The 23,375-nt window shown below is 53.8% G+C and overlaps 1 protein-coding gene across 31 annotated transcripts in view; it reads left to right on the top strand.

The window, feature by feature from the left end:
• The window catches only part of Ralgps1 (Ral GEF with PH domain and SH3 binding motif 1), a 262,738-nt gene that overhangs the window by 220,986 nt on the left and 18,377 nt on the right, over positions 1–23,375 (top strand). For 27 of the 31 annotated variants that reach the window (XR_015439737.1, XR_015439736.1, XM_087182747.1 and 24 more), the window contains 5 exons: positions 712–805; positions 4,843–4,910; positions 14,965–15,091; positions 16,128–16,282; positions 18,226–18,277. Coding sequence is in view for 29 of the 31 variants with exons in the window: in XM_087182747.1 (XP_087038873.1) it covers positions 712–805; positions 4,843–4,910; positions 14,965–15,091; positions 16,128–16,282; positions 18,226–18,277 (496 nt within the window). In the remaining 2 variants the exon portion in view is untranslated. The remainder of the gene's footprint in view (positions 1–711; positions 806–4,842; positions 4,911–14,964; positions 15,092–16,127; positions 16,283–18,225; positions 18,278–23,375) is intronic. The other 4 variants (XM_004849357.3, XM_021262038.2, XM_087182745.1 and 1 more) reach the window with 1 other exon arrangement.

Raw genomic sequence — 23,375 nt, 5'->3', positions numbered from 1 at the left:
AAAGAGAAGCAGCACAGTATAACACAAGCCTCAGGTGGCCTGGGGTCAAACCCTGGCTTTGTCGCTTCTCTGGTATGCAATCTTTGCAGGTTCCTTTGGTTTCTTATTCCATGCAATGAAGGTATTATGTCTCTTACATGAGGCAGGGGTGAAGGTTAAAACAGACTAACCCATAAGTCACCTGGCACAGAGCCGGGCTCAGACAAGGACTTAGGCATTGGGCCCCTCCCTTTCTAACCAGGACTCAGCAGCTCTAGCTGTGGGCCTGCATCTGGCTGGGCTTCTACACCCAGCTGGATGGCTCGTGTTCCTGCCACACAGGCAGTAAGCAGATGTGGGAGGATTGCCTAGTGCCCCCAGTGGAAACCTGTCTGGGAACAGACTCCATTTCTGGTCTGTTCTGGAGGCCAGGGTGCCATCTGTCCCCAGCTCTTCCTCTCTGAATGGAAGTCTCTGCTTTCCTTCCTGGACAAAGAACTGTAGTGGCTTCAGAGGGTAATGTCTGTGGTTCAGACATTTGGGGGCACTCCTCAAGAGCAGAGCCAGCCCTGGCTCCGCCAGCACAGGGCCTGGCCCCAGGGAGCATCAGCAGCTCTCAGAAAGAGTGAGCCTCAGCATCCCAGAAGCGGCTAAGTCAGTGGTTCCCATGCTGCTCCTTGGACTTGGAGTGGGGCGAGACTGAAACTTCTGGGTTTTGTCCACCTCTTGCAGATCACCTCACCACCCTGCCGCATGTGCAGAAGTACTTGAAGTCCGTACGATACATTGAAGAGCTTCAGAAGTTTGTGGAAGACGATAACTACAAGTAAGTCCCCCCAAACCCTGAGTCAGGCATGCTGGTCCTCTGTTGTCCTCAGTGCTCAGGTCCTTGCACAGGCCTGGTCCTTATTGTGACCAGTGAGTAGCCACCTGCAGGGCACCCACAGCACTGCATGCAGTGAGATCTCCCACCCGTTAGACCCCACATTTGTGCCATCTACCTGTCCCCCCCACATCTACCTCAGCCCCAGCCCCCTGCACCCCATGGTTTGAGGAAGGTACATTCACTTCTCAGTGCAGCTTCCCATGCAGCCTGAGGATGTGTGTGTGGGTTCCACAGCTGTGCACAGTGTGAGCTTGGCACTTTGGTTCTCATAAGCAGTTCTCTCACGCTTGGCGCTGGGTGGAAGGGCAGCTTTCTGGCTGTCTTTAGGCCAGTGCACAGAGTTCTCCAGGATCCGATTTCATGGATGGAAGAGACAATCCACTGTGGCTTTCAACTCTCTGCAGGACCCACTCTGGCCAAGGCCCCCAGCAGCATCCCTGTGCAGCCCATGGGTAGAACTACTGCTCAAAAAGACCTCTCAGGCCTTAGGCTCATCTTGCACTCACCCTGCTCTCGTTTTTGCTTTTTTCTTTCTATGTGTTTGGAGAGAGAGATTTCTTATGTCAACCTTGTCTGCCATATTGGCTGGATGTCCTCTTAGCTTATTTTGAACTTGAGGTCCACTAAGAGCTTCAATACTTCTTCATATAATCTGATTCCAAGGCCACTCTTGGCCACCTAAACATCAGCTTTATCGATAGTCTCTTAAACTGTATCTTACTGGTTACTTTCACTATACCATGATTTCTTTAAATCTTGTTATCTAGTATGTGTTTTAAAAGTTTTTTCCAGTTTTGGATCTACTCATTTGATCTTCCTGATTATTTGGTATTCACCTAAGTCAGTGAAAACTTTAAAGAACTGTAGCCACTAGAGCCACTCAGCTGAGTCTTGGGAATGGCTGTTCGAATGACCTCCCCTCTCCCAGCTGGCTCTGTAGGATGGTTTGCAGCCCTGGCTGTGAATCAGAGCCACCTGGGATACTTTCTAACCACCCAGATGTCTGGAACAGGGCCTAGAGATTGGTCATTTTTGAGAGCTCCCCTTCTAATGATCTTTGGAAATATAGATATAATGTCTTAGTTATTATTGTAAAATAATTTGCCAAAAAAAAAAATAATGTGAGATTGTGATCTGTTATATAATGGTAGCAAGAACAGAGGAAGGCCAGAGATTACCATTAAAATTATGTTCATCACAAATTGAGCTCATTTTATTTACAAACCGTTTGGTGTTCCTGAAAAGAGTAGCCTAAAGTACAAAATTATTCCCACTTATGTTCTGAGATAATATTTTCCATCCCCATGCCAAGCTTTCCATTAAAGATGCAGTACTTTTTCATTAACACTAATGTGCTTTAAGGAGAAAAAGGATCTATAAATACTGGCCATGAGGCAACCCTTGGACAAGCTGCAGATTTAATTACGACTTCCATTCTGAAGGACATCAATGCTGAAGGACTAGGACTTGATGCTGAAGGACAGTCAGCATGGGGCTTACAAAGGGCCTTTGTTGTGCACAAAGTGTGTGTGTGTGTGTGTGTGTGTATGTGTGCACGCGTGCGTGCGTGCATTTGCGTCCTCACTCCTGCCCTAACCTCTGACTGTGGAGCTTCCAAGGCTCCCTTCCCGGGAGGTCCTGATGCTGAGTGGCAGAGACAGGCAGGGTCTGTGCTTGTGCAGAGGGAGCTTCCCCTCAGCCAGCCCGCACCTGGGGACTAGCTCCTCACCCCCAAGTATGCAGCAGCTTTACTAGGACAGTAATGACTGCATTTCTAACACCTGCCCCCATCTACTTTGAAAGATTGTGCCAAGAGGTCCAATCAGTGCTCTTTATTGCTCAGCCTTTAGTCTAAGTTATTGATTGGAGAAAAAGAACTCACATTCCCACCACCTAGAAAGCTGATCAGTAGCATTAAGTCAACATAATTTCGGACATTTTTCTGTGTGTAAAACATTTATACATACATATATACAGAAGGATGAATAGCTGGATGGATGTAAGGATAGAATTTATTAAAATTCGATCATACAATCCTTGCTATTTTTACTTAAAAGTATTCATTTTAATTCAATCAGAAAAAGGAATTGAAATAAAAGCTAAGGAATTTCTGCTCTTTAAATAAATATTTCTTTGCTACAAGAGATATTATTTCTCAAAAGAGCCTCCTAAGATTCATAGAAGGGGTCAGGAAAAACATGGACAGCCTGAGTCAGTAAGTTTTCTGTAAGTAGGTTTCTGCTACGGACAGTATCAGTTGGCTCTGGTTATGAAAGATGAGACTATTACCACTGCCCCCTCCTTCACCCCTGCCTCACCCTCTTCCAGTTTTTTGTTAGTTGTATTATTATTGGACCACATAGTCCAAGTTTATAACATAAACATCGTGTTCAGGAATCATAATTCCTACTGTTTAGTATTTTTAAACGGATACAATTCTTACCACCTGTTGTTCCTCCACAGTGTCTCCATTCCTGGAGTCTTTATTCTAAATCAATCCCTTATTTAGCTGGATTTCCTCAGGAGTGAGGCCCTCTCCTCGCTCCCCTCCCCGGGGCCTGCCTTGACTGAGTTCTCCATGAAAGCGTTGCATTTGTCAAGCCTGGCCTTGCTGGCTGCCCTCCTCAGCTCTCTCCCCGACATGCAGACCCCAAGCTGTTGCCCCCTGGCACTGGGTGCTGCTGTAGTGAAGTCTGAAGCCAGTCTGAGTTTCTCCCTTTGAAAGTTCTTTGTTTGGTCTGCCTGGTAGGTGAAGGGTGAGGGAAGTCCTCTGCTGGAGGGTTTTGCACCAGACCCTCCTTCGCCGCCCAGGAGTGTCATTGGTTTGTGTCTTTGACTTCTCCCTGCCATTTCTTGGCTTATGTCTTCCAGGCAGGAATGTGCTCCTCCTCATCCGTTAGTTCCTTTCTAACAGCGATCACCTCCTCATCTTCAGCAGTGTCTGGCGATCTGTTTTCACTTAGGTATTCACTCAGCCCTCTCTTGTTTCAGTCTTTGATTTGGGGGTGTCCCCCAGCCCACCCTGCCCCAGCCAGTCTCAGCCTCCTGTTTCATTTTATTCCTTTGTTTCATCATCTCACTTTTCAAGGTTTTGTGTTCAGCCCATGTTCCTCATAAGTCATTCCTCCACTCAAAGCACTAGAGGGTTTCCAGTTACCTGGCCACCTCCTAGGTCGCACCCAGGGGCAGTCCTCTCCCCCTTTCTCTGTCTTCTTTTGGGAGAGGAGGTGTGCTGTGTTTCTGGACCGTTTCTTTTGTCTTGCTCCCATTTAGGAGGCTCTTTCTGGATGCTCCACGGCTCTGATACAGGGAGGGAGGCGTCTGGCCATCCTTCCACGTGGAAAAAGGGGCTGCTTTCCCCTCCTACTGCTGAGAGGCCTAGGGGTTCTTGGATTTCCTTTCTTCTGTAGCCTGGGGGAGTAGAGAGCTTGAGGCAGTAGACACAGTAAGCAAGCAGTCTGCTTCCTGCTTGTGGACTCAGGTTTTCTTCACCTTGCTGGACGCTGTCTCCCTTTCCAGAAAGGATCCCCATTTCCTAGTCCAGCCCATGAAACCTTTATTTGCATCAGCGTGACCCCGCTCTGCCACTTGCTAGCCATGTGAATTTAGGGAAGGGAGTTACTTAACCTCACTATTCCTCAGTCTCCTCATGTATAAAATGCACCTAATTTATAGCCTTGTCGGGCAAATTGACACATTCTGCTCAGTAAACCATGGACTATGGTCACTCACTTTTATTTATGTATGTATTTATTTATATATTTTTTGTCTTCCTTAACCATTGTTTCTTCAGCATGGAAATCCCCTGCAGGCATCCGAGGAGGCCGTTGTGATGGGGGCGGATCTCACAGCATTACTGGATTCTGTGACTACTGCAGCCTTAACAGCTATCCGTCTCCCAACCCTGACCATGATACATGTCGGTCCCCCTGTAATAAGCCAGCGCCCTCTGATCTTGTGACAATTTCTGTTTTCAGACTGTCGCTCAGAATAGAACCAGGAAGCAGCTCTCCAAGACTAGTCTCTTCCAAGGAAGATCTTGCAGGTATTGTAGCTATCTCAGTGGGAGCAAAACCAGGAATAGCCCTGGGCAGGCCTTGCCTGTGGAGCCAAAGGGCACAGCATCCTGAGGCCTGGCCTCTAACAGATGCGCCTCTGGCCACAGTTGTAATGTGTTTTTGTCTTCTGTATTGACTCTCTCGAGGGCCTAGCCCTGTCTGACTAACTATAATATTTTTACCTAATTTAGCTGTCTATAATAACAGCCACTCACTTGTCCCTGCACACAGCCAACCTTGCCCATGTGCCCACCTGCCAGCTCCTAATCTTGTGGGATTCCTGCAAGATACCTCTGTGCTGGGGCTCCCTGGAGCAACCTTGGACAGAACAGGCCCAAGACAGGCAAGGTTAGAGCCCTAAATTGGGAACAAAAATGAAGTATAGAAAACCCCAGGGTCTTCAGGCCACTAGGACCCTTACATCAGGAGCGCACCAGACTTGGGCTTTGTGCCACCAGCACATGCACAGGATGTCTCGGGTGTTTGCTACCACTAGATCCAAGCAGCTCATCTGCCTGGATTTATTCACCTGTCAGGGAAACACACACACACGCTCCCTAGTAACAAGGACCCAGGCTCTGCCATCAGGCCCAAGCTCTGCCATTTCCTAGCTCTCTGATCTTCAAGCACCTCATCCACAGAATGGAGCTAAGACCCTTGCAGGGTGGCCATGATGCCTGGTAAGTTCAGGCCTGGAAAGCACTCTGTTCACATTGGCATGTTGTGAATGTGTGCTCAGTGTTGGCAGCTTCATTGTTATTATCATCATGGTTCCTTTTTATTTGTTGTCCAGCCAACTCTCAGTGACTGGGGTTGATCTCCACTGCTGCTCAGGGAGAGGTGGGCCGGAGTCCAACAGCACCTCCTCCTGGCTTGAGCTCTAGGTCACAACAACCTGGGTTAGGCCACTGTAGCTTTAGACAAGTGTCTATCCTCCACCCCAGGCCTCGGTTTATTTATCTACAAAATGGGGATAATAAAACCATCATCCCAGCCGTGTTAAAATGTCAAAAATGAGTGCCCATGGGAAGGTGCCCAGCATAGCCCTACATGCCGTGATTGGGAAGGGGTGGCAAGCTGCTGCCCAGGGCCTGCCAAAGCCCCTCTCTCCATACTTCCATGCGAGGATGTGTCCTGGTAGATGAGGACCACAGACCCTGCAGGAAGCTGTGCTGCAGCCTCCTGTAAGCCCCACCCTGCAAAGCCTCTGCCCTGCCCTGGGTTCACTCTGGCTCCTTGTCTCTTCCACCTCTGCTAGCTATGTCCTGCAGCCTGGACCCTGTGCTGGCACCCTGGGGCTCCTCTAGTAACTTGGACAGGGAAATGCAGTTGCTCTTTGGAGCCTTAGGAGATGCTATTCGTGTCAAGTTTGTGCTGAGCAGCTTGGTTTCCATGAGGCTTCCTTGAGCTCAGTGTTCCACCACCTCCTTCATATCCCTGCCTTTTCCTGACAGATGGCCCAGTAGCAAGGGAATGCTTCTAGTACTGGTCCAATCTCTACCTTCCCATCTTGGGCCCATTCTAGAACCCTCCCCCAGGCAACTTACTCCTCTGAAATGCTCAGTAATGCACACCCCATGTGTAGAGTGGGCACATCACACACCTTCATCATGGAGCTGTTGTGGGAACTTACTGAGGCCATGCGTGTAAAGCATCTGGAGCCTGACCCAGAGCTCCTTTGTCAGGTACAGTTTTGTCATGATGGTGCTGTGGTTCTCAATATTATGATTCAGCCTCTGTCCCTGGCTCAGCCTTCAGGTTTTAGCTAAATGGCACTGTCTCAAGAAAACCTTTCTACCAGCCCCAGCCCCAGACCTAATCAGGCTCCATTTCACAGGGGCTGGCCAGCTCTGGGCCACATCCAGCCCACCCCATTCTGTATAGGACCAAACACAGCCACTCCCACCCACTGACGCACTGTCTGTGTTTGCTTTCACACTGCAATGGCAGGGTTGAGTGGTTGGGATGAAGACTCAGGAGCCTGAAAAACCCAAAGTACTTACTGCCAGGCCTCTCACGGAGGTGTGCTACCCCCGTATGACAGCCTCCTGCCACCAGTGCTCTGTGCCACTCCTGCCTGCATGGCACACCCTCCACTTATCCACATGCTCATGTGCCTCATTTCTATCTTCTCTACCAAAATAAAGGCCCTTGAGGGATAGGCCCAGTGGGGAATTCCTAGAGCCCAGTGTGTGGGGCCCCGGACAAAAGCCTGTGGTCACCTGCTTTGTCCTTTGGCCCTGGCCCCTGAGCCTTTCCGGGCCCTGTGGGCACCTGTTCTTGGAGGCAGCTCCAGCGTGGGCTGACTGCTGACTCTGCATGGCCTTCAGGAGAAGTGCTGATGCCGGCAACTTTCTACATGGTGGAGCAAGCCCCCGCTCACAGGAGTGTTTTCCACCAATTTTCAAATCCCTGGCTTCAGCTCTGCAAGCAGGATGTTAAGATTTGCATTGATGGCCAGAAGTCTGGGGAGTGTCTGGAGAGCTCAGACACCCTCAGCGGCCCTGGCTTCCCGCTTGCAGCCCTACAGGACAGAGAGGTGGGTGCTGCTGCAGCCTGGGGTCACCAGGGTTACCCTAGAGGGTGGGACCAGAGGGGCCGCTCCAGGGAGGCCCTCCTGGGTCTGGCAGTTTGAGCCACTTGGCAAGAGACCGACCAGAGTCAGGGACAGGAATGTGCCTCTTGCAGTCCCAAGAATGGGAGGAACGCAGCCTCCCTCACCCCTCAGGAAGGGGGTTTAGGCTCCAGCGTGGGGCTCTTTCCACAGCCACACCCCCCCACACTTGCCAAGGAAAAGCCCTGCAGTGTGCTCTTTTGTTCACTCGAGGCTTACATGCCACGGGCCAGCATGGGCCATGCACTTGCAAGGAGCCAGGTGCCCAGCACAAGTAAGGCGAGATCCCAGCCTCTTGGACTGCATTTCTCACTGAGGGAGAGGCAGGCAGCAAGTGCCATGAGGAGAGGACTGGCATGAGCCAGAAGGAGGTCAGTGTGAGCAAATCGAGATGGCCAGGGGACTCCGACTCTTCTCTGTCCAGCTCCCCTGCCTCCGGGACCAAGGGACCTTGACCTCCGCTCTGATAGCCGCTGTGGTCTCATGGTCTGAACCTCTCTGCAGTCTTGATTAACATCAGAGGTAGGGTCCAAGCTGTGGCTGTGCTGGTCTCTGGGTTGGCCCCTGCACTCCGCAAAGAGCTGCCCCCATTTTCCACCCTGGAGAATGGCCATGCAGGCAGGTTTGCCCTGACAAAATACACTGTGAGAAAAGAAGTGGAGAAACCTCAGTTTCTGAATGTGTGGAGAAAAAAGCCCAAGAATGCCACCTTTTTCAGCCCCCTCCTCCATATAATGCTTAGTTTTTATAAGTGAACTAATATTTTCCTGGAGAGAAAAACTATTCAGAACAATGACCCCTACAGAGGGCAAGTAATGTTTGTATGTGCCTTGAACTGGTAAAGACATTTCGAGATTTCGCCAGCCCCACCTCCACACGGCTTCCCCAGTGGACAAGGTTCCCCTGAGATTCCTGAGCAGTAACTCAGTCAAGGAAACTCCCAGCCTGGGCCTCTTCTCTCTGCACGGTGCTCTCAGGACTGCACTCGGACACACCTTGCTATCTCCTTGTTTTATTGCCTGGTAGCAAGAGTCCTGCTCTGGGTTCAGGCAGACCTGAGTTCAGAGCCCAGCTCCAAGACCTCTGAATTGTACAACCCCAGGCAGTGGGTTTGATCCCTTGAAACTTGAGTTTCCCCGTGAACAGCAATGTTTTCTACAGACTCTTACGCCAGGCCGCTGGGAGTATTCCCTGAGGCAGAACCAGAAGGCCTGGTCATGGGTGTGCACTCCTGGCCTCTGGGGGTTAGCTCCAGGCCCTCCCAGCAGACTCTGGTGCTCTCCAGATGGGAACAGGGTGAGGCAGCTGCCCAAGCACTGGACAGGGAGTCTGAGGGCCTCTCCGGGCTCCCACTCAGGCACTCACCAGCTATGGCAGATAGTGCTGCTTCATCGCCTGCTGCCCCAGAACTGAGGGACACGTAACAGCTGTTTTATGACATGCATAGATTCTGAAAGTCACACAGGGCTCGGGCTGGAGCTGTCTTCACTCACATGTCTAGTGCTTGCTTCCAGCTGGGGCAGTGGCTGCAGTGGTGGCAGAACACATACCTGTGGTCTCTGCATGTGACCTCATAGTATGGCCACCTCAGGATTATCAGGCTCCTGCATGTCAGCTAGCTGTCCCCCAGAGCAGATTTCCCAGAAGGGCAAGGAGGAAGCTATATCGAGGCATCTCAGTGAGCCAGCCTTCAAAGTCACACAGCCTTACCTTGGCCTCCCTCGGAGAGTCAGGCAGCCACAGGGGCCAGCCCAGGTCCAAAGACAGTGGACAGAGGCCCTACCACTCACCAGAGCAGGAGGGACTTTGTGGACACATTTTAATAGGACCACTCCAACCAGTTCACAGGGGGGAAACAGGCTGAGAAATGCTGCATCATCACCCTCTTCCTCAACCTTGGTATCAAAGCAACCTTGGCTGAGCATAGATTGCCGAGCACTATCCCAAGACTGCCTCGGCCTCCTCTGTGCCCTGACACCCACCTTGTGAGGTGGGCCCTGCTGTGCCCAGGCACTTACCCAGCCTCGTGCAGGAAGGAAGTAGCAGAGCTGATTGCTGAGCACAGGGATGTGGACAGGTACACTGCCTGCCTCCAACACAAGGAGCCAGCAGGGGGCCAGTAAGGGCCAAGAGCACTCTATGGTCTGTCCTGGTTGCCCCGTGCAGCTATGCAGTGCAAGTCAGCATCTGCCCTGAATGACATCCCTGGCATGTCCTGCCTTTCCTGCAGATGCTTTGAGTCACCTACTGTCCCCACTGGTCCCCAGACACTAGATCCAGGTAAGAAGTAAAACTCCAGACCTGATCTGTGCTAAATCGCCTCACCTCACCCATCCAGGGGGCTTCTGGCCTGGCTGCTTGTGGTGAGAGACCAGGCATGGCCTTCATACTCCCTCAGCATTTCTCTTTGTCCCTGACTTGTTGGCCACAGCCCAGGGCAGGGCACAGTCCCAGTGGTTGCTGCTGTCTTGGGCACAGTGCCTTCCAGGTGGCAGTCAGTACCACTGTGCTTCCTCTCCTGGGCACTTGCAGGGGTGCTTCAGAGTTCCTGCAAGCACTCAGCCCAGTAGATGCAGACGCATTCCAGGGATCTCTGCAGCCTCTTCTGCAAACCCTCAAAGTCGATCACTCCCACTGCTCAGACCCCCTTGAGCCCCCAACCCTATCCCAGATCTCCTCACAGGGGCCACCTAGTTCCATGGGAGGCCTTATCTGCCCTCATCCCCACGGATCTGTGAGTGCAGCTGACTCTTGTGGCCACCACTGTCCTCTGGCTGTGGCCATCTTGGCATCCCCAGGCCTGAGCGAGACACCAGAACTCCCTTGGTCTCTGCTTGATGAGGAAGAGAGCAGCCATAGCAGAGGGGAAGGAGGGCCTCCCCTCCCCACAGGTCCTCCCTCTGAAAACCTTTCCATCTTCAGAGTGGTGAGAGGCCTCCATGAGCTCCTGCAGGGCCAGAAAGCCATTCACATCAAGGCCAGACAAAGGAGGCAAGATTCTAACTGCTTCTGTCCACCTGTGCTGCCTTGTTGCAGCCTCACTCCTCACAGATCCTGGGTTCCCCAGCTCCCTGTGGCCTGGGAGTCTGAACCTTCAGCTGTGAGGAGAATCCATGGCACCCTCACCCCAGTCAAAGGACAGTTGGGTGCCATTTTTCAGAAGGAAATGAACTATAGCTTCTGTGAGGTATAGAAGATAGATCTTGGCTGGCAGAGAATCTGTGAGAGCTGCACATGTGAGAAACAAAGAACGTGTGTGAACAGAAAAGTGACTGACTCCCAGCTCCCCGTGAAAGCTAGCTGCGAAGAGTTTCAGCATGAACAGACTTTCTGTGCAGAACCACCCCACCCCCACCTCTGTGTCCCTGAGAGTCACAGGACTCTGGTAGATCCAGAAGGGTCCAAGTCTCCAAGCCTGGGAACAGGCCTCCCCACATGGACAGGCAGGAAACACAGGAAGCTGAGCCCTTTCATTGAGCAAAAGCCCACCTTCTGTACCAGAGGCTCAGGAATTGTCATGCCCTCCCCACCCCCACCAATGAGGAGATGCACTCTCAGGAGGAGGGGACAGGCCTTGAGCCCCTACCTCAACCCAGGCAGACTCGGGACTGTAATTCAAGTTTTATGATTCCAAGTTGAGCAGTTTCCCCTCTGCCACAGCTGCCTCCCATTACTTTCTGATATGCGAGACTTATTCCCTGTGAACAGAATGAATTAGGGCAGTGCTAGCCCAGGGGAAAGCTCAGAGGCAGAGGAAATCCATGGGAATGAAGCTCCCAGCCTGGCCATGTACCCATTTCAGCAGCCACAGGTGCCACGTCCATCCATCCAGTGGCCTCCAAGCATCAGCCCCATGCCAGACTCCTTAGGTCCCTCTCAAACCTGCTCCCTGAGTGCACACCACCACTCCACAGAGGGTTACTCTGAGTGCCCTCCATCCCCACCCTGCCAGCACTGCCTCCTGGACACTCATCATGCATCCAGCCCATAGGCTCAAGTCTTGGCCACATCCAGTTGCTGTCTAGCCACAGGGAGCTTCCCAGGGTGCCCATCTGAGTGCATCACTGTGCCTTCCCCTCACCAAATCCAGGCTCCTCAGAGCCCTCTGAGCCTTTGCACATGCTCTTCCTTCTGCCCATAACTGCCCATGCTGGAGCTCTCAAACCAGCCAGGATTTCAGACGTCCCAGGAGTCCCTTCTGACTCTGCCCTCAGGCTCTCAGATGCTCTGTGCTCAGAGCTGTCCTGCTCAGAGGCTGCTCACCTGGGCAAGTTCTTGAACTTTTCAACCACAAGTTCCACATGGTGAAGTTGAAATAGCCACAGTTCCTGCATAGTGATGTTATGGGAGGCTTAACTAAAATCATGAGAGGCCTGGGGATTTAGCTCAGTGGTTTCTCCACCTGCTGCGCAAGCGCAAGTACAAGGACCCAAGTTCAATCCCTGGTACCAAAAACACCCAAAAACTAAACTAAAATCATGAGGACAAAGCCCCTTGTGGATGCTTATAAAGGTTAGCAGTTACTATCACTGTCAGTTCCAGTGGGTTACACCACTGGTGCAGCAGGGCTCTTGTCATATTGATTATTATCCACCTGTCAAAGCTTGTGTCTCTCCTGGGTGCAAATACTTGGCTCCTCTCTCTCCCTCACCTATCAACCCTGTGAAGACAGACCATCATCTTTCAAACCCACACTGCAGCTCCAAGCACCAGTGTGAGCCCCATGGGCAGGGCTCAATAAACATTTGAGGCAGAAGGAGGACAAGAAACTGAGTGGTTGGCTTTTCACAGGGAGGCTGCAAGACAGTATCGCCATTCCTGTTCTGCAGATGCAGACTTGAGGCTCAGAGCTTGGGTGACCTTTCTGGGGCTGCTCAGCCTGCAGGTGCAGATACAGGGAAGCTGGACCTGTCCACCTCCAGAGCTGGAGTCCTTTGCCGTCCCTGTTCATCAGGCTGAATCCGGACCACTCCGCGGCCATTATTAGAAGGCCCTGTGCTTTTTTTCCGTCCTGTCAATGAGTGATCTCTTGGTCAGTATGTGGGTTTCTTGAGAGAAAGGTAATGAAAACCAGATTTTTTTTCACCATATCTCGTTCCCCACAGAGACTGTCAGTTCTCATATGTTCCAATAAAATTGCTAAAGAAACAGCCACTTAAAGAGCTTTAAAGATTATTCATGGAAAAATTATGCTGAGGAAAAATAGAGCAATCCTCTGAGATAGTCAGGCCCCGTGGTCAGTTTTTCCAGTGGTCCGTGCCATATCAGGCGGGCAGTGGGGACGGCACTCTGGCCAGGGCCCCGGCACATTAGCACCACCCCCACCTACCCTGCCCCTGCCCCTGCCCCAGGACATGACAGACTTGCCAGCCACCCGGTTCAGACACAGCCCCAGAAGACAAGCGTCCCTGGCACTGTCACGTGGGGGCCACCCCAGGCTTGGCCGGCGGGAACGTGAGGCATTTCAGTAGCAGAGGGTGTCACTTACTGGCAGGGATGACCATCATCTGGGTCCCAGCTGAATGGACATTCTTTTGCTTCTGCATCAGATCTAGGCTGTTGGTCAACAATGCAGAAGGTGGGGAGAGGGGCCTAGCTAGACCCCGGGCAGGGAGAGAACCGTCAGCTCTGACACTGGGCCCTGGGGGCCAAGGGCTCTTCTGCTGGGGCCCCACCCTCTCCCCTCAGCTGACCCAGGGGCATCTGAGGTCACACAAACTTCCCAAGGGTCCAAAGCACAAAGGAGAGTCCTAGTCCTGGAGGGAGAATGAAGGGCTCAAGAAAAAGACCAAAGCATGGCCAGGGATTTAGCTCAGAGGTTTCGTTGCCTGCTGCGCGAGCGCAAGGACCCAAGTTCAATCCCTGGTACCAAAAGGAAAAGAAAAAGACCAAAGCAAGCCCAGAAGGCTTTTGAGGACCCAAGTGGGAAGCAGAGCCAGGGGGCAGGCAGGACAGCTGCATATGGAGACGAGTGAGCAGAGGGTCGGGCAGGAGGGAGTGGGCTGTGGAGCCACCAGTGGAGGTGGCAGCACCAGCCGGCTGTGTAGCCCCGGTGGCTCTGAGCCTCCCTCTAAAGTGGCCATGATGAAGTACTAACTGCACAGGAGCCCGTGATCTGAGGCGTGGAGTGTTTTACCAGCCTGGCTCACAGTTGGTGCAGAGTAGATGTGAGGTCCCCTCCTCTTCCCTTTCTCATGGTAACAGTTGGAACCTGTCTATTGCAGACTTCCCAGAGGAAGTGTCTTCTGCTTGCTGATCCCACACATATGGTCTCTCTGCGCCCCTTTCCTCATGTTGTGTCCAGTGTCCGAGCCCTGAACCACTGGGTTCCTCCCCTGCCTGCTGGAGAGCGCTGCACACCTGCCTCCAGCATGCAGTACATGTGTAAGCTGGCTTCTCACAGACTGGGACTGCTAAGAGTGCCCGCCTCTAGCCTTACAGCAAGGGCAAAATGTAAGCGCCAAGTGTGCATTGTTGAATCCTAATTATTCCTGCTCCAACACCAGAACCCCTGGGCTTCTGCTTCAAACCACAGGGGGAGGAGCCGTGCAATCTGACCTTTAGAAATTACTTTTCTGCACCAGGGTGGGAGCCCAGTGACTCAGTGACTCAGGCAATGGGACTGTGATCCTCTCACGTGGCTGCTGATAAACAAGGCGGGTTCCACCCTCTGGATTCTTCCCCGGCAATAGTGCAAAACCAAAACAAAGCAGGATGGTTTTCATTCTTCCTTTCCCTCTCTAGAGCAACTACATGAGATGTTTCCCTGGGTCAGTGCCTGTGCCCCAACCTGTAGAGCAGAAGGTCTTCCCAGGGACACCTCAGGGGTACCTGCCAAACTTGTGTAGGATGAGCTGCCCGAACCCCCAGCTGCCACCCCAGCCAGAACCTCCAGGGTGGCCCAAACTCTGCAAGTGGTGCTGACAGTTCCCTGTGATAAGAATCTAGAGCCTCTTTAAAGAAACTGCCCACTGCATGAGGGAAACATACACATAGGAAAGCACAGGTGGATTTCAGTCCTCCACACTGCACGGCCTTCCACAGCCACTTTTGGGTTCATAAAGTCCCGGCCGAGGAACTTTGCTTAAGGGTCATGCCTCCCTGGCTCTGTCACTGCGGATTAGTCTATGAGATCCTGCTTTCCAGGTGGCACCTACAGCAGGAATTGGGATACCAGATGGCCGGTGGGCCTGCAACCAGGGGGCCCCTTGCAGAACAGGTCCCGGTCATCCACTAGTGGCTGTCAGCCTTGAGAATGGATGATATGGGAAGAGTGGAAGGGGGTCTCCGATGAGCAGAAAGCTGTGTGGCTCATTCACACCTATGACAGCCGGCTGGGGGTTCTACCCCAAACCCTGATCCTCTCCCCATGCACACCCCTGTGACCCCTGCTCTGTTCCATCTCTTTCCCTTTGCTCTCTTCACAGGCCCCTCTGTGGGCTCCAGCTCAGCGCGCTTCCGCCGGAGACCCACCTGCCCTGATGCATCCGTGGCCGGCAGCCTCCCCACACCACCAGTCCCTCGACACAGGAAGAGTCACAGCCTGGGCAACAAGTGGGTGACTGAGCAGCCCTTCCCTGGGGCTTCTGTCCTGGCCTGGGCATGAATGAAGGAATGCTGGGGAGTCCTCACCCACAGCTGGGTTCCTCCCATACCCGATCTGGGAGCTCTTGATGCCCCTGGCTGGCACGCTGTCCTGAGACTGGCATGAGCTCAGGAATCGCTGAGGGGCACTGGTAGCACCACCCACCTGCCATCCACAGAGACCCCAGGCTCCATAGCTAATGGAGGAGGGATAAAGGAAAGGGCAGGGAAGCAACATGGGATTTCAGCAAAGGTGCCCAGGCTCTGTTAGTGGCTCTCTTATGGAGAAACCCAAAGTCCAGTGGGTGCCAGTGACTGTCCTCGGGGCCGTGTTGGGTGTCTCATGGCATCGGTCTGCACAGCAGTGAACCTGCTGGCTCACCCACCCTGTGGGGCTTACAGCTGATGACTGGGGGCAGCCAGGCCCACATCCCCTGGGCGTTGGGCACAGACTCCTGAACAGATGGGTCCATCTCTCCCTCCCTCCTCCTTTCTTCCTGCCTCCCTCCCTCCTTCCTCTGCCTGCTTGCCTTCCACCTGAGTCACCGCCACCCAGCCCTGGTGGGCCCTAGGAGTTCGAAGGCAGGAGGAGAGCCACTCTGAGTCCTCAGCACCCCTCCCCCTCCTCCTGCTGCGCCGCACGCCCTCGGGGCCTCCGAGGTAGCAGCGTTATATGCACAGTGTAAGAATGAGTCCCACAGGGCTCACAAGGCAACATCCCTTGCAATGGTGAGGAGGTGTGGGAGCCAGGACTGGACCAGGCGCGTCATTCCAGAACCGCCGCAGCCTCATTCCTCACAAGCCTCATCTTCATCCTGGGAGCAGGCAGGGCCGGCAACATTATCCCCTGTGGATGTGTGGTGACACTGAGGGTCCACAAAAGGATGTGACTTGCTCAAGGTCACACCTCAGAGGGCACAGCCTGGACACCTGCATCCCGGCAGGTGCCGCTGCTATTGCTCCGTGGATAAGGAGCTGTGCCTTCTTTCTTCCTTTCCGTTTCCAGTATGATGTGTCAGTTGAGTGTAGTTGAGAGTAAAAGTGCGACATTCCCATCGGAGAAAGCCAGGCACCTTCTGGATGACAGTGTCCTAGAGTCCCGCAGTCCCCGCAGGGGCCTCGCCCTCACCTCCTCCACCGTCACCAATGGACTCTCCCTAGGTAAGCGTCTCCGGCCTGCACGCCACAGGCAGGGGGCCAAGGCTCAGCATGTGCTCTGTGTCTGTGTGTCACTGTGCCACGCCCAGCGGCACTGCCGCCCTGGGAACCCAGTGGCCCCTCGCCCCTAAGGAGGTGGCTCCCTACAGTGTACCCTGGAGCCAGGAGGCCTTTGCCTCCCAGGCTTCTGGACTTCAGGGAGACCCAGGTTGTTCTTATCTGGTTTGCACCACGAGTGTTTTAGGCAGAGGAAGAGGCAGCCAGACACAGGCTCGAGTCCAGATGAGCCCCCTGAGGCCGGCTGCTGTCACAGTGGCATTGCTGCCCCAGAAGAGCCTCAGCCCCAGGACCCCACAGCGCAGAGCAAGGAGAACTTCTTGGCACAGTCGCTGGGTGGCCACTGGGTCTCAAGCGTGTGACTGTCTTTACGCTGTGGAGCCAAAGGAGGGAGGATGAAAACGCAATCTTGAGGGCTGGAATGACCTCGCTGAGTATCAGCCAGAAAGAGTGCTTGTGTCGATGAAAGGAACAGAAAGGAACTGGCTGAGGCTGAGACTGAGGTGGGGAGACGCTGAAGTTGGGCTGAGGCTAGCCCTGAGCTCTGGTCACAGATCTGTCCCCCTGCATCTCCAGGTCAGCTGAGGGCAGGTGGACACCCTTATGTTACTGCCATCAGGCCGGTGCCTCTCTGAAGGCCCTTGCCTCCCATGTGCCTGTGCTTCTGTTGTTGGTGGTGTGTGTGTCTGTCTGCTTCCCTTAGCAGGGGGTTCTCCCCAGTCTGGTGTGGACAGGCAGGTGCCGTGCTGAATTGGACCTGAGGAGGCCTGTAGGGCAGAAGGCCAGGAGCCGGGGCCGGTGGGCAAGAGGAAAACATGCAAAATCTCATGTTCCAGTCTCAGAGACTGTAGGCTCTCAGCCCAAGGGCAGCCACTCCCACCCCTCTGAAAATCCGTGGCAAGCAAGTGCAATGTCTGCCTTCTGTCCTCAGGGGCCATCCCATGTGGACACAGGCAGCGGTGTGGGCCAGCGTGGGCCAGTGCCTCCTGGGGCTCATAGCAGCCGTGGAAGGGTGTGCTGGGCTCCACATGTTGGGGAGAGGCTAGGTGGAGCAAAGGCTTCCTCCCCAAGACTTTGGTGTGTTGATGAGTGTTGTGCACCCTCCAAGACCTTGGGGTCCCCCAGTCTTCACCCATGGACCCCTTTTCCTTGGAGTATGGAATGGGATTGGGATTCTGAGGAATGCACTCTGGGAAATGCAGGCCCAGGAGTGCTTGGCTGGGCCCAGAGCAGCTATGTGACGTCCAGGAAGCTTTCTTTGCCGTGCCTGAGTCCAGGCCTGCCGTTGCTGAGACAGAAGGCAGGTCAAGTGCTGTGCTGTCCAGTGTCCAGGTGCAGATCACAGAGTTGTTTACTTCTGGCTCTTCCAGTCAGGAAATTCAAAATGTTTTTCTGCTTGGGGATGAAAGCCCGAGTAAGTGGCTGTATGTGCACATACTCTGTCTGGAGCTGGACTGGTCTGTCCCCAACACCCCGGAATGAGGGCCACTGCTCAGAATTATCCAAGGCCCTGAGGCTCCTCCTAACCCCTTCCTTCTGCTCACCCCTGCTTTTATTGCTGCCCTGCAGCTTAGAGTGTCTGAGGTCTGAGACAATACAGAGGCAAGGCACATGGATGCCTGACAGGGCTAAGGATCCAGCCCCATAGGCCAGTGAGCAGGTAGTGGGAAGGGTGTAGAGGAATCCTTGGGAATGGTGGGACAGGATTTTTTTTTTTCTACATTCCCAGGGCAGAGTTAGAAATAGCAGCAAAAACTTGAGTCATGCTGTCACCCACAGGGTCAGAAAGCTGTGAACTCAGGGGCCTGAGCCCAGTGACCCAGGAGCACAGGGGAACAGGCTCCTCTCTGCGAGGCCACTGCGCTCACTGATCTGTGTTCCTTTTCCAGGCAGTAGTGAGAGCTCAGAGTTTAGTGAAGAGATGTCTTCAGGGCTGGAAAGGTGAGTGTGGCCTCAGCTTAGCCTCCTCCCATGGGAGGTCTCAGGCCCCAAGGAGCTGGAGGCAGGCTCTGGGCATGGGCCTCAGGGGGCAGTCTTGTGGCTCCACAGCAGCGGGCAGGAGCCATAGGAACATGGGTGTCCTGGCCTCGGTGCTGTGAGCAGCCCCACTTCTCTGGTCCTCGGGACAGCCCAGCAGCGCCTCCTCCAGCCCAGGCCTCGAGCAGGCCTGGGAGCAGACTGGCTGTGCACTGTGGGTTCTGGAATCCAGGAGCTGCAGCTTCACCTGTTCTTGAGATGGGCATGTGGCTCCGCCTGGTGGGCTCTAGGGGTATTGCACTCACACTCGGAGTTTATTGAACACCACCCTGCTGGGAACTAGTGACAGAGGACTGTCTACACCTGCCATGCATCCCCCAGCTCCCTTGGCCCATGGCTTGACTCCCTGTGCAGAGCCTGTCTGCCCCGGTACACAGCCTCCCACTCAGGAATTCACCTGTCACACGTGTTCCTGGGCCATCACCAAGTCTTAGGAAGACAGGGGTGCCTCAAAGGGGTGACCCACAGCTGGGCTCCAGGAGAGGTGGACATCTTGGTGACTCAAGGTCTGAGGATAGGCACAAGGAAACCTGGTGAAGAAAAATGTCCCAGGATGCAGGTGCATCCTGTCCTTCAGGGTGGGGCCTCCCCTGGGGCCCAGGGGCCCGGTACAGTCACCCATGCTCTCACACATGTCACACACCTGTGCACACTCATAGTTACAGTGCTCTCACAGTGCCTATACACAAACTGCACACTCATCCACATGTGTGCACACACACTCACAGTCACATGTGCGTGTGCGCACACTCCATTGCGTGCTCTAACGTGCATGTGTACACACAGTTACACACTGTGTACACACTCAGTTACACATGCATACATGAACAGATTCAGCTGCAGTCTCGCATTTAGTTACATATTCACGTGTATATATGCACATGCATACACACTGTCACACTGCCTGATATACATGCACACTCATGCACTCACAGTTAAATGTTTTTACATGCACACATCTGCATAGTTACACATACTCTCTCACATAAGCACATGCATACATGCTCAATACATACTCATGTCCACACACGCACACTTGGCTATGCACCTCTACACACACGCACACACATGTACAAAGTTACAGGTATACATGTGCACATACACAATTACACCTACAGGTACATGGCACTACATTTCTCAGTACTCTACATGTATACATGTGTGTGCACATGTGTGCATTCATGTATGTGTGAGTGTATGCTCGTGCACATACATATGCACACCACGTAGTACACACATATACATATGTGCACATACACTCCCACTCCCATGATGCTGCAGCTGCTGTCCCCACAACCATAGAGTGACCAGAAGGGAGGTTGGTTCTCTCTAGCCACCTCTCACAGGGGAGAGGGGGCATCAGGCGGTCAGATGTCCATGCTGAGCACTTCCTTGTGCCAGAGTCTGTCTGGGCCCCGCCCATGCATGTGCATGGACTCCCTGCACCTCCACCTCAGCCATGCATATTGTCTTCATTTTGTATGTGTGGACAGCAGAGCTCAGCTTAAGTGACTTGCCTGCTTCACACTCATCTGACAGGGGCAGAGCTGACCCAAATCCACACTCTTCTGCCACCAAGCACCTTTTTCATTTCCCCATCCCTCAGCCAGAGGGCCAGCTGTGACATCTCTACAGGGCCAGGCCCCAGTCAGCCAGTCAGTCTGTCGGTGAAACTCAAGGTGATGGCTGGTAGAGGGTCTGCCCTTGTCCCACGACTTCTGTAGAGACATTTGCTCTGTTCCCTTTGGGGAGCTCAGGCAAACTGGCCCAGCTGCTCCTGCTCTGGGGCCACCCAAAGTGGGAAGGGTACGCCCACAAGCCCAAGGGGCAGACTCCAGAACTCCCAGCCCAGTTAGGGGACTCCTGGATATGCCCTGAGGAAGAGGGCTACAGGCAAGCCAGTGTCTCCCCTGGCCACAGGCCACTGAAAGGACAGCAAATGGGAAACTCCAGCCAGTGCCGAGATCTAGAGTAGCAACCACACCAGCACCTGTTCATTCACCTGGATCTGTTCATTCACCTGGATCTGTTCATTCATTCATTCATTCATTCATTCTTCCTTTCTTTCTTTCCGTTGTTTTTTTATTCCTTCATCTGCTCATTCATGAATTTGTTCATTTGCTAGCTACTTATTAAGCAGCTGCTCCCTGCCAGATACCAAGCAACTTGCTGAGGGTGTAGTCTGTATGGTTCCCATTAAGTGCCATGATTGAGCTTAGACTAGGAAGGAGGAGGGTGAGGGTGAATTCCTTGCTCCAAGGAGGCAGTGCTGTGTGCAATGCATGAACACTGTGAGCTACATTTCACAGCGTCTAGATCACTTCCATCTGAGTGTCTGCAGCGGGTGCTTTTTGGGTAGGATCTCCTCTGAGGACTGGCTTCCCAGTGACTCACTGTGCAGATGCCCAGCCCTGCCTTCAGCAGTTCTTGAACTGCCCTGCAGAGAGGGTTTCCTGCTTTTCATTGTCTGGGAGACTTAGCTCTTGGCCCATGACCTCCTGGATGTGCGGGACAGAAGGCCACTTGCTTCACAAGATGCCAGCGGGGCCAATGAAGACTCCCTCCCATGCAGGCCTGACTGCCCAATGCCAACTGCCCCCAGCCTCCTGTCCCTGTTTCCATCCTGCATCAATCTCTGCTCCTGTTCCCTGAGAATCTATTCCCTGGAAAGCACATGGGCATTCCAGTCTTTCCTGCAGACTCTGCAGGAGCAGTGGAGGGAATTGCCTCTTGTTCCATGCTGTTCCCTCCCAGCTGAGCCACCACCATGTTGCCTCCCCCTGGGTATCCTTTATGCTTGACCTTTGGGGAGCCTCCCTGTGCTCCATCTGTGCCTGCTCTTTGAAGGGGAGTGGATCCCTGGGTATCACCCTCTGGGCACGGGGCCTAGCGTCTGCCCAGAAAGACCTCCCTGCCCAGTGGCCTTCAGCTGTCCTCACAGCTACTGCACGATCCCCGCTTTCTCTGTATTGTCCCACCTGCTCAAACAGATAAAGGGGCTCACCCGGGTTACAGGTTCAAGAGAGGGCTAGGCTCACTTGGGACCAAAGACAAGAGAGCTGGAGGCCTGACTAGGTCCTCTTGCAGCTCTGAAGCTGAGGGGCCTGGCCTTCGATGGGCCAGCCCCTGTCCTAGTAAAAGCTTGGCTCAGGCCAGGCAGAGAAATAGAGCCAGATGCACCAAGGTAAAGAGCAGGGAGACACAGCTCTTATCACCATCAATGCCACTGCAAACAGGGAGGCAGGAAAGTTCCCGTTGCCTGTCTTTATTTGGCCCACCTTGTGAGTTTACCTTCCCCAAGTTTATACACATGGACATGTCAGTGGCAGGGTTTAAAGGTGTTTGTTCATTGTCAGCCAGATCCAGGCCACATGTGCCCAGTGTGTCCCCAAAGTGGCCAGCATCAAGAGCGCCCACATCGCCAGGTGTGGCAGCGTATGCCTGCAATCTCAGCACTTGGAGGCTGAGGCAGGGGGATTGCCATGAGCTTGAGGCCAACCTGGGCTACATACTGAGTTCAAAACCACCCTGAACTGCATAGCAAGACCCTGGCTCAAAAAAGATAAAAGAGCAGTGCCCACATTGGCTCCACTGGAGCCATGGACCATTCCAGAGGCACCAACCCCTATATTTCTTAGAAGAAGACATCTTCAGAGATGATTACTGACCAGTGTTTAGGGAGCGAAATAGGGACATGTGTCACAGAGTTCATTGCAAAGTCCTCAGCCACCCTTTTTAGTGTGTCACTAGCGTGACAGTGCCAGCCCTGTGGAAGTGTCCTCTTGTGTGAGATCAGACTATGACAGGGATGATGGAAAGAATAGGAGGGAAGGGGCCTCAGGGCCCCAGTGGCAGAGGAAGCCCCTCAAGTGGGACAGGGAGGGGGAGAGGGGACAGCACATAGCCTCCTCTGAAGCAGAAGGCTCCTGTCTTGCAGGGACCTTGTCAGAGTCAAGCTAGCTGCACAGGGGGCCCTGGCAGGGTTGAGCAGGGAGTCGTGGTCACCCAGCAGGGAGAACTGTGTCAGCTGCAGGTTCAGGGGGGCTTCTGGAGGAGGTGGCAGCTAAGATCCAAGGGCATTTGGTAAAGAGGACCGTAGAGAGCCCTAGGGGGGTCCTGGGGCCTGAGGAGCCCGTGAGCTGTGAGTTACCTGGATGGGAGAGGTGGCCCAGGAACGCTCAGGGTCTCTAGGAGTCTCCTGTGGGAGAGGTAAAGAGGTGGGCCCTGTGACGGGTCCTGCTCTCTTGAGTTCCTGGTGCACCTGCAAAGCAAATGCTGGGCCAGCAGGCCAGGGGCCCGGGGTCAGGGCCACCTGTGCTCAGTCCCCTGGAGAGCCTCGGCCTCTGAGCCTCAGCTCCTCAGTGTGCCATGGGGATGTGCACACGGCAGAGCTGCTCCATGGAGGAACCAATGCGGGACTTTTATTAATTAAGAGCTCCCCTTGTAGGTGCCTCTTACCAGTAACAAAACCACCCAGGGGCTAAGGCTGGGCAAGGGAAGAAAATCCCCTCAGGTGGCAGTTCAGTCCCTGTGGGCAGACAGACTGGGAGGCACTGCTCCACCAGCCCCTGCAACCCCCAGGATGGTGCTGGCCCCAGGATGGGCTCTAAAGGGTACTGCAGGCAGCTGGCCCCATGGCAGCAAGTGTTGAGGTGGTTGGGTGAAGCAGTTTCCGCTCCGTGTGAGGAGCTTTCCTGTTGGTCTCAGCTAGTGGAACCACCCACTGCCTTCAGGGACACGTCAGGAAAGTAGATGCCTGGTGGTGACAGAGCACCATGCCTGCTACCCCTGAAACAGTTTCAAAGATGCATGTTCCCTTCCTGGGATCAAAGGGTTTGGTTGATGCCCCAGGCTTGCCAGGGCACAAGGTGGCTCGGAGCCCCAAAGTCTGCAGTATTTGGGGAGAATTAGGTCTGGCTCTGGCGCGAGGGTCCCCTCAGCACAGCTGCACTCATGGTGACTCACAGAGGACCTTGCCAGCCCCACCCTGCTGTGGCTGAGG

Source organism: Heterocephalus glaber, unplaced genomic scaffold (genome assembly GCF_053883595.1).
Source record: "Heterocephalus glaber isolate CG9 unplaced genomic scaffold, H.glaber_assembly_v1.0 deba00001479, whole genome shotgun sequence".
Taxonomy (NCBI): Eukaryota; Metazoa; Chordata; class Mammalia; order Rodentia; family Bathyergidae; genus Heterocephalus; species Heterocephalus glaber.
This window is presented reverse-complemented; position numbering and strand designations above follow the sequence as displayed.